This window comes from Hetaerina americana, unplaced genomic scaffold (assembly GCF_022747635.1).
Source record: "Hetaerina americana unplaced genomic scaffold, ioHetAmer1.1.p SCAF_6, whole genome shotgun sequence".
NCBI classification, from domain to species: Eukaryota; Metazoa; Arthropoda; class Insecta; order Odonata; family Calopterygidae; genus Hetaerina; species Hetaerina americana.
The window spans coordinates 80,022,646-80,034,364 of NW_027287205.1; the positions used below are offsets into that span (position 1 = coordinate 80,022,646).

At 38.6% G+C, this 11,719-nt stretch overlaps 1 protein-coding gene across 1 annotated transcript in view; it reads right to left on the bottom strand.

The window, feature by feature from the left end:
* The window catches only part of LOC139695414 (apolipophorins-like), an 82,212-nt gene extending 71,231 nt beyond the window's left edge, over positions 1-10,981 (bottom strand). Inside the window, exon 1 of the mRNA XM_071594160.1 lies at positions 10,897-10,981. Within this exon, the coding sequence (XP_071450261.1) occupies positions 10,897-10,957 (61 nt within the window). The 5' untranslated portion in view covers positions 10,958-10,981. The remainder of the gene's footprint in view (positions 1-10,896) is intronic.
* Positions 10,982-11,719: the final 738 nt, after the last annotated feature.

Consider the following 11,719-nt stretch of genomic DNA (forward strand, 5'->3'; position numbering starts at 1 on the left):
AAATCAGAATAACGTTGTCCGACCGCGGTAGGAGTAAAAATATTCAGGTCAAAATTAGTCTGGAGTGTGTTCACCCCATGCCACACACTCTAGCGGTGGCTTTGAGGGTACTAAAAAAATAAAAGTGTTTACATTTGGAAATGATCAATTACGTAACAGACTTAAAGTTACTAAAGCATACTTCGATGAACAAACAGTTCGATAGAATAGCCAGGCCATGCAATCTATTTTATCCGACGAAAATTACAGTGTTTACATGATAATGAATGGGACACATTTTGCTGAATAGTAATCACGTTTCTTCCCATCCCTCGAAACCCTGAAATTTCCTTAAAGGGGAGAACTACCCTCCTCGCCGGGAACCCCTGGTTTATTCAATACGTTCATTTGAAAAGGTGGACATTGAGACCTTGCGACTAACATTGCCCTTTGCTATTTATTTCCGTTTGTGATCTCTTTGTGGTCCCGATCACCACGGAATCGGATTCATCGTGAGTGAGCTGTCCGCCAAGTTGGAATAGCCAAGACTGGTCAATTTGGTTCCCGTCCAATACTCGCCCCACCCACCCTATTGTGTCCGGTCCGGCATTGAGCGGTCATCACCTCCCTTCAAACTTGCGACTAAATGAAAATTCTGAAATGCACAAAGCTTGGAACGTGCAGATTGCAGCCCAAGAAAGGCCAAAAGCTAGCTGACATTTTTCTCCCCCTGTGCCTCCTCTATAGAGCGCAGAAATTGATCATAAGCAAAATCCGTCAGAGACGGAGTCTGTCAAAGTCGGAAACCCGTCAGAGCCGGAAATGTGGAAATTGCGTTGCATAGTCATGTTTTCCTCAATAAATTCCTTCAATGATGCGAATCTTGCGAGCGAAAAAGAAGTATGCCTCGCACATTACGTAGAAACGCGTACAATTAGAATCTGTGAAATAAAGCAGGAAAACTAAAAACGTGCAGATATGTTGTTAAACAGTCGGAGGTTGGAGTTTCGGTTTTCTTACCAATTACATGGCACGTGCGATTATAAATTCCTGATTTCAGAGGCTGAGGCCGTAAAAAGGATTTACGAAAAGTAACCGCAGGACCGCATGTTTCCCCTATAACCTATGGCCGGCGGGGTAAAGTCCTCGCCTACCTACCCAGAGGTCGCGGGTTCGACTCCCTAGGTGGATTTTCCTCTATCTACGGCTTGGTTGCATGCAATTGTCTTCAGTGTAATGTCTGTAATGCAAAGATTAGGTGGAAGAAGGGACTACAAGTCCCACCCCTCGCCCAATTAAGTCGATAAGTAAATATCTGAAATGAGGGGAACTGTCCGCTTACCTACTACCCTCACATTAAGTATCAAATACTATGAATTTGTTGCTTTTTTTCGTCTTGATGCCGACAAAAATGACTATTTTTAAGAATTCTGTTAGCCTGCAAAATCATCCCGTGCCTATTATTTTAACGCGCTCGTGCTGGAATTGGAGTCGTTCCTTGTGATTCTATCAAAGTTCGGTTTAACTGCAACTTGTTCTTAGGTAGTGGCATACGTTTTCTATTTACACATGACAAACCGTGATGCATGCGTCAAACGTGGCGGATTGGAAGATTACAAGTGGCGCATTGCATCCTTGCGCCTACTTATTTTTTTAAATAGGGGTCGTAACTGATTCCCTCTTCATATTTCCAGCACCAAACTGATCTCAGTTTAATTCGTACAGCCTTCGGTAGCAGTATCGGTATCTGAAACCTATAATTGAACTTGCTAGATACTACTTTAGGTAGGTTTACAAACGAACGAATATTTTTATCGGTATAGCAGGTGAACACTCCTGCTCAAACGATCGCCGCAAACTAGCAAAACATTATTTTTTTGAAGTCACATGGAAATGAGCGGTGAGCTTTCAATATGGTCAGTTAGTTGAGAGTCAGTTATCGTGACGAGGAGTCTCAATCAGTGTTTTATTGGGTGAACTAGCGTGGTTTTTGTTTTGAGAGGGATTGGAGGACAGATTCAAGATAAAATATAAGTAACGTTTGTCAAAGAGGAGCGCTACTACTTTCAGTTGACGCGAACATACAATTCAAATTCCACTTAATTTATATATTCTGTGTGATACGACGTACGCACTGGTGATCTATTTGTTCTTTTTAAATTTTTTTAGTTTTATACATTCCTAGGTACTGTCATCCATTACAATGCAAAAGTAAATGAGCAAAATAAACAAAGAAAGAGATTGCAAGCGCGAATTCAATGTGGGGTGCTGATGTGAACAGGCATTTTCATCCGTGAAATTGCTTAAAAGCAAATCGAGGTCGCGATTAACTCACTTAAATTTGAAGAACTCTCTGCTGCTTTCATTGGCAAATTTAACACCTAAAATTAAAAAAATAGCGAAATCCAAGAAGGTTCAAAAGTTTCAATAAAGGTAAGTATATGTTTTCGCGCTCTAATAGATAGTGCTTTTCGAACAATAATTAATTAATGTAAAAATTTTGATTTCACCAAGAAGCATACTTTGATTTAAAATGGCCAACACTGCTACAAATGATGCTCCGGGACTTCTTCTTCATAATAAACATGTATCTTTTGAAATGGCGTAAATTAATTAATTCAATTTCATGATTAAGTTTTCCTCTTTCCTCCCTTAAGACAAAGTAGATACCACTCCTATCCCCATTTTAAAAGCCCAAACTTGAGAGTATGACGGTAAGAAAACTTGCTTGAGTTGTATAGCGCATCCGAACTAGTCTGTGAAAAAATTGCCCCATGGTATGCCTAAGGTTGGCCGCCACTGATTCACACACACGAATCCCTTCTTCTCTCCTACCACGTAAAAGTGGTCTATATACGCACTTGAAAATAAAATAAACATGTATTTCACTTATTTTCTCGATTAAAAACTGTTCGTGGGTTATTTTATCATAAAAGGGAGGTAGCCGAGCGGGTAGAATATTCTGCTATTGACCGGAGTTCATATCCCTATCTATTTGTAGACACAATATAATAAAATGGGTGATTTTACGAATGACAAATCTTCCTGAGATACCAAAAGCGGCTCAAGAAAAGAAAACCGTCTCCCAAGTCCATAATATCTGAATTACTTACGTTGTAGAGTTTACAATAGTTATTTGTTGACGTTAAAAGCCAGATATCAAACCAACCTTCGGGTTGATTTTTGTGGACTCATTTTATCAAAGTTTCGCGTAATCGAATGAAGAGAATTATTAGGAAAATTCCACAGTATTTGGAACAATATCCCATTTTCACATAAAAAATGAATGATTCTCCACATCAAACAAAATGCCATGCTTTTATCGAATCATTATTATGTAACCTGCTCAAAGGGTAGGAGTAGAAATGTATTTGAATTAGTATTTGGTCGACTACAAATGCTATACTTTCACTAAGTTCAATGGGTGTAAATTTCTTTCCTGATCGTCTGATTTCACCCCGTGAAATAAGTGTGCATTCGAGTTAGAAAAACACGAAGCATTTCAATTGAGTGATTAATATCAAGCAATGTAACTTGAGGGAGACTGCATAACCGCCCATGAACCCAGACTTCACAGTGTCTTTCCATGGGCTCCTTCCTCGAGTGACCAAGGCAATTATACCTATATATATTTATATATATATATATATATATATATATATATATACATAAGTTTTGGAAGGATCCAGAATAAGACGGAAGTTCTGTAAGATCTTCCTTGGTAGTAAAAGATAGCACGAAAAAAAGGCACTAAAATACGCATTTTTCTATTTATTCACATTTATGTACGCTTAATTAAGGTAAGAGATCATTTTCTGGCGCACAGAAATTAAGAGTAGCTGTCACGTTTGATGGTAATTTTTCATTTCTAGGGAAGAGCCACAGACATTTGGTACGAAGGCTAGGAAAATAGAGGAACAAAATATCTAGCATGCATACCTATTTATTTCGTACTCACAAGCAGAAAATGAGTCATTATATCGTCACACGACGGATATAATGTACGGTGAGGAATATTCAGGGAAAACGTAACTTATCTACAGCGCTTTGCACTTGACATACCACTGTGGTCATACATTTTCATTGTAAAATAATCCAGGCATGAAAATGTTCCATGAACACTAGAGTGACTATTGAAAGTGGCTTGCTGTTTATTATTAAGAGCGGACTGGACGGATTTTAAACCATTAAGGAAGCTTGGCGGAGTTGCGAAAATAGTTTCAAAAATCGCGGACCCACCTCCAGAAGTTCTCGACAAAAAAAACACATTGCGACACGCGTGGCCTACAGTGAGAAAAACAGCCACTATGCGTACTTATAAAACGATCTCGTCAAATGCAATTTTGTTTCACAAGGCTATCCCTTGAATTTATCTCTAATATAAAACAAAGATTTTTCACAAAAGACGGCTACGATAACTGCACAGCATTTCGCAAATGAGAAGGCATTTATTAAATTTTTTAATCTCATAACGAAAAATTATCTCCTTGGATACAACCTTCCTTGACCCTGGATTGTCTATACCCGTCCTTAAACGAAGATTGCAACGCTTATCAATTTGCTGAGTCGCCACTGGGTTTTGAACTTTAACCCATCTTTCTCTTCCCATGCTTCCAATAATCATTCTCGACGCACTGTCAAGCTCCAAGATCAATGTCAAGGTTTATGGAGCGAATGTCAATAGCTGGGACCCACGGTATTCGTCACTCCCAGATTACGAACCGACTCACTTTTTCCCCAGACGTCGACTGCGTGTGGCAACATGTTCAACCAGATTACACGGTCAGCAAAAATAAGAGATTGATATGTCTACGGCGGAGGTCATAACTCAAAACTCATGAACCTCTAACCAGCGGGTAACGACTTATCATGGGGTCACGAAACCTTAATCACTGGATTCCCGCCATATATTGTCTCACAAATCTTTAATATCATCTTAAGACACTTGATTCCCCCCCTCCCCACTGTTCACTCGTCTCAGCCACTCAAAATCCATAACGACACAAAATTAACTTGAGGAGCAGAGGGGTCTGTACAAGTTTTTGACGTGAAAAAATGTCTTTCAACTAGAGTCAAACGCAATGATCATAGAACGGCGTCAAACACTAGAACAAGCCTTGGTAATATCTACAAGCCTAGGTCCTATCTAATAATATTAGAGAAATTAAGTGTAGAACAGATGGATTGAATATTTCATTTTTTTTCACGAATGATAAGGGATTACTATAATATTGTCCCACCGCGGTCGGGTCATATTCGGGTCAAAATTAGTCTGATGTTTTTTCACCCCCTGCCACACACCCTGGCGGTGGAAGGCAGGGTACTGAAATAAGAAAATAGGACAATTTTTATTTGAATTAACGCTGTTTCAGGAATCATTTATCTTAATTCCTATCACTATTACTCATCATTTTAACCCATCATAATTATTATCCTTGCTTTTATGAAAATCTTCTATCTATAAAATACATCCATGTATACTGTCATACGGATAATAATCGCGAATTAGCAAATGCACAAATAAAATCAATAAGTTTCAGTGGTATTTATTACCCTGCGAGCCACCACTACGGTGTGTGGCAGGGGGTGATTGAACACCATACGACCCTTGACCCAAAACACCTTATGTTATCTTCTAAAAATATACGAGACCATCCCAGAGGGGCATCGTACACAGTCTTTCTCATTAATATTTGCCCTTAGCAACTCCAAGTCTGTCAAATATGAGTCACTGAACTTTTAACGACAATTAATAAGCTCTTGCCCTGTTAGAATTCTCAATATTTTAAGATTCATTCATTCAAGGTATTCTACCAATTTTAATGTAGGTTTTGAACGGTCCCTTTTCTTTGTGATTTTTTATTAATCCATTGAGCATGTCCATATTTATCATGGAAATGTTAAATTTGGATGATTTTCCGCTGCTTTCATCAATAGTTTTGGCAAACGTGGTGGCATCAACTCTCGGTTGGTCATCACCCCCTTGGGTGAGACGATTTTGCAGCCGCCTCACTGAGGAGCAGGCGCTGCACGGATAACCTTTCTTCTTTTATACATTTCTATTTATTTAAGTACCCTGCAAGCCACCACTAGGGTTGTGGCAGGGAGTGAATTGAAAATCAGACTAATTTTGTGCCAAATATGACCCTGCCACGATCGGACACTGTCAGCCTAATCCCTTATCATTTGTGGAAATAATGACGTCTTAAATCTATCTGTTCTACTCTTAATATCTCTAATTTTACTAACATGATCTCTCCTACCGTTGTACGATTGGGGTAATAATACATTTCGTATTTTGGATACGCTACTAAGTTTATCATAACAACTTTTCACAAATCTAGCTCCTCTAAGCTGCACGCGATCCAATTCGGCAATTAATCCAACTTCGTGAGGATCCCATTTACTAGAAGCATATTCTAAATGAGGCCGAACCAGCGAAAAATGACACTTCTCATTGATCTTTTAATCACATTTACCCAGTTTTCTTCTAATAAATCGTAATTTTTTGTTAGCTTGTCCGCATATTAATACCCCGTATGTGTTCTACCCAGGAGAGGTCTACTCATTCCACTTCGGTGTTCCCGATGAGGAAGGAGTTCAGGAGGAAATTGCTCTTTTTCCAAAAATTTATCACTAAGCACTTTTTTAATTTGAATTCTAATTGCCAAGTGTCGCACCAGCATGATATAGCATTAAGGTCATTTATGAACGCTGCTGTGTCCTCAGGATCACGGATGTCACGGTAAACAACCACATTATAGGCAAATAAACGTATCTTACTAGTGACTACGGAGTCAATGTTGTTAACGTTAAGTAGGAATAAAAGAGGTCCGATAACACTTCCCTGAGGAACACCTGAAGTTACTTCTACTGCATTACTACTAACTCCATCTATCACTACTCTTTGCACCCGACCATTCAAAAAGTCTTTAATGTAACCCTGGATATTTTTAACTATGCCATACGCTAATAGCTTTGTGAGCAGTTTACCATGCGGTCGAAGGCTTTCTTAAAATTCAGAAAAATTGTATCCACTGGAACTTTGCTCTCTCTCGAAGTAAGAATATCACAAGCAAAAAAAGCAATTTGTATCTCGCAGGATCTACCTTTTCGGAAACCGTGCTGATTTTTCATTAACAACTCCTGATTATCGAGGTGTCTCATGATCGAGCTGGCTACCATATGTCCCATAACCTTGCACGAAATGGACGTGAGGGAAATAGGTCTGTAATTGCTTGGTCCCTCCCTCATTGTCTCCGTTTTTAAATATTGGTTTTAGGTTAGCCGTTTTAAATTTTCTGCTCATTTTACCTTTTGAATTCGCTTAACACTTTCCGAAATTCATTCTTGGCATTCGCTTTCGACTACTTCGCGTGATACGTACCCTTCAGCCTATTTGGCATGGGTGACCCTACCAGGGGCAAATATCATTTCACCTGCGAGCACAGCTCTAGGGGTCATCGAAACGCATAGGCTCTTCCACCAAGACAAGGATTTTTAATATGAAAGCCAAGTAAACCTACCAAATAAAGTTCCACTTGCCACAAGAAATAGATAAGACATGTCAAAAAATTGATGAAAAATGGCAATGTTTGTCTCGTAACAAATGACGTTCTTCTGGATTTAAAAATTATATCTCACTGAGATTTTCATATTCTCAGAAAGAACTTTTCACCCGCTGAATATTTTACTTGTAAAAGCGAAAAATCTAAAGAAATATAGGTATGTATGTTAACTTGGTTGCCAATGTGCGACACTGCTAATCTGTCCCCGGAAACACCAAGGAAATAGCTATTCGGTAAAATATGTAACCGATGCATCGGTGTCACAAATTCTTTCTGTCACGGAAAAAAGTGTTCTCATATTATTCAGACGAATACGACACCGATTATCATCTGCAGATGGCCACGGGAATATGGTTCAAAACTGCCAGCTGTTACTGGGGAATCTGCGCCGTTCAAACCGATGAACCCTTGTTGACCAAGAATTCGAAGGATATTCGCCAATGACTAACGACAGTGATTATTTTTGAAATTATCGTCAGAGAGGATTATAGTTACTGAGGAATGTGATTGACTGTTGAGGCCATTAGAAATACGCAAACAATTATAATAAAGAGAAAAATTGAAGGACGTTTGAGATACATCGGGCAACAGTGAAATATATCTAGCTCGTTGCCAGCGAGTTCAAATAGTTAAGTACCCTACGCGACGGATTATTTCTTTTGCTCCGAGATTGACGTAATAATGGGAATTCACTTCGTCACTTAAAACAAAGGTATGAAAGCGATAGGAGGAGGCATCCCTAACATGTATTGCAGCCTTTTCTTCCCGTTCCTCATCATAAAATCAGGAAATTGAAGCAAATAAAAATTAAATGACGTGATTATAGAGTTAAGTAACATCAACCGGCAAGTGCCCATACCATGGAACTTTCAGTATATACCATTTGACTACGTCAGTCAACAGGAACTTTGGACGGGCACAAAGATAAACTTGAAGCCGACCTTAGAAATACAAATGAGATATACGAACATTCCGTCAATACGTCTCACCTAATCAGTATTCATGAGAGATGGAAACTAGGAGCAAATGAGGGAGTTAAGCTATGAATACAAAATCAACACTAGAGTTTACCTTTTCAATAGTTTCATAGCGATCAATATTCCAGCCTATTGTCTCATATTCTTCCTACTGGTAAAAAAATTCGTCATACAAAATCTCCAACTGTACATCCTCCTTCCAAAATGTATGCATACAAAAATCAGTGGTAACGAAAATCAGCATTATAAGACGTGAATTGCAAAAGCAACAAATATACTAAAGAGTACTTCAAATTCAAACTATATTTCATAAACAGCTCAAAAAATACTCGCCGTGAATAATTTTTAATAAAAATAATTACTTCAATTATCGAACAGCAGGACTTAATATAGTTCAATTTTTGGAAAGAGATTTGAAATTTTCCACAGATACATTTAAAACTCGGATTTACACTTGACCTGGTAACCATCCTCACTGGAAAAGGACGTCTGCACAAATCAAGTACTTTTTTTTAAATTACACATCACTTCGATAACAGGATCCCAATTCGGATTTCATCAGCTCACGGAAATTGGACCTTTCAATGAGTAATAAACCACAAATACATAACCTTTTTTTTTTTCAAAAAATTTCCCACTGACTTCACTGGTATGAAACTGAAAAAACACGTTCAGTTCGCTATACACTTATTTTAAACTTTAACCAAAGATTTAAGACAACAGAAAAACAATTTCTTGGCAGATACAGCACACCATAGTTTGAGCACTTCTTCACTTCAGGGTAAAATTGCTAATTTCACGCTTGACTTTATGGAATTTATCCATTATGGGAAAAAAAGTTGCAGCTTTGTTTATAATTAAATATTTGAACTCAATTTTTTAAATCACTGAGATAGACATACGAACCAGATACTAATTCCACGAATTAGCTTCCGCATCGTAGGGATGTATTCGTTTCATCTAAAGCGACAGAAAGACGAAAGGTAAAGACTGTAAAGCAGTACCGGCATCACACTTGGATGTACGGAGATGGGGCTTGGTGGGCTGAACATGAAACAGGACATAGCCAGAAACTGGGAAACTGTAATAGGGTCCGTTTTTAACATATAAGCCAAGAGGATGCGCCGTTGGTAAAATAAAAATTTTGAGACCTCAAGTACCTGTAATTGAGGTGGATAGAACCCTTCCAATTTAAACTCGCAGACGCTTCTTTATTGGCTAAATAAGCGGATTTGAGCCCACGTGACTCTCTCTCTCTCTCTCCCATGCCAAAGAGGACGTCTACCCGCACATTTCATCTCACAGCAATATAGTTGCGAATAACGGGACAGAATGATATGCGAGTTATCGGACTATATTCGGATGAAAACCACTAAATGATAAAATCTCTACTGTTAATTTGAAGATTATTTCATTGAATTGCTCACATCCGAAATAACTGTCAATCACAGTAGTTTTCTCGAAATCAGAAAATCTTCTCCTGGACTTCTGTTTCTAAAATCACTAGGTACATATAGGAAACATATTTTCCTTGGGCAAACCTCGGGTTTCAACTAATGGCGACATCGAAAGACTAATTTCAACGAAGGTAAATACATTTGTCATACTTCCTCCGTAAGGCTTAGGTGGGGTGAGAATAAGAAACGAGGTTGATAAAATAAATATATTCTTTGCAGTGGTCCCACATAGTAATTTTAATGGACTCATCGTGAATTAGTTCCTCAGAAGAGTGTAATACTTCCACCAATGCTTCTAATTCAACTTTTCAAATGAGGAAACGTTAAATTACAACAGTAAATGCACACTGCAGAATAATATTTATTAAAATGCAACATTTTCAGGATTCTACACGAATTAAATTGTACCAAGTGGAATCCTCAGATATTCTCATGTCACGTCCACGTTTATCGGTCAGCAATAGATAACTAAAATCACCGAATGTCAAGTTCATTCGTTGAATTTCATGGAATCCACCACGTTAAGGTTTGCAGACCATGGCGAGTGAGGGGCAAGTCCTCCATTAAAATTTCAACAGTAGGCTCCCTCCAAAAGACAACATTTCCATTATTTTCATTTCTTGGAAGGTAAAATATGAGTAACGAAACGTTATAAAACAAACCTTACCTAAATAGTCGAGCTATGTTAATCACGACTATTTTTAAAACTATTCAAGCGTTCATCCGTGCCTCGACAATTATATGATGGCCGTTAGATTGGTTTTTCACACATCCTAACCCTAACAAATCCTCTCTCTCTCTTGGAATAAATTTCATGGAAACATTTTCACAATTCACACACACGCAATCTTTTATCACCAAGAACGAAATGTTAGGTTCCCAATAAAAAAAAGAGCGTGTCATTTTCCCACTTACCTGTTGCTGCGTCGTTCAGCGCCGTTAGCGCCACAAGCGCTAAAACGATCCACTTCGCCATACTTCAAGGCGGCAAGACCAAAACCCTCGCGGTAACCGACGGTTATATAGCAAAGTGTGGCGCTGGCGTCGAGCCACTGGGAAGACGAGAGGCGGAGCCCCGCGAGTAGATGGGCAATATCCCCCCACCCTTCTCCACGATTCTCCCTCCGCGGTCGGGTCACCATACGTATCCCATTGACGAGCGAGAAGTTTGGGAAGTGATGGCAGGGCGTTTGAAAAAAATGGCATTCACCATTGCAGTTAAAAATAAACAGGAAAACCATTTAATTATCTCATATAATTTGTAACAATAATTATTGATAGTCAACCGCTCACGATAGGTCTGTATGGACATGAAAACTAACCACCGCTCACCTAACAAGACAAAACCCGATACCCTACATTACAATATAACCTTATTCAATACCACATATTTCCTGCCTCCCTTCGCTCTGTCCAATACGCCAATTCTTTTCCTCTGTCTACCTCAATTTCCCATCATTTTATTTTTTATTTACATAATACCCTAAAATTATAATATAATAAACATAAATATATACCCTGCAAGCTACCAAGAGGGTTGTGGCAGGAGATGAATTCAAAATCAGACTAATTTTGAACCAAATATGACCCTACCGCGGTCGGACACTGTCAGCCTAATCCCTTATCGTTTGTGGAAAAAATTACATCTTCAATCTATATGTTCTACTCTTAATCTCTCTAATTTTACCAACATGAACTCTCCTCCCGTAGTATCATGGGGGTAATAATACATTTCCAA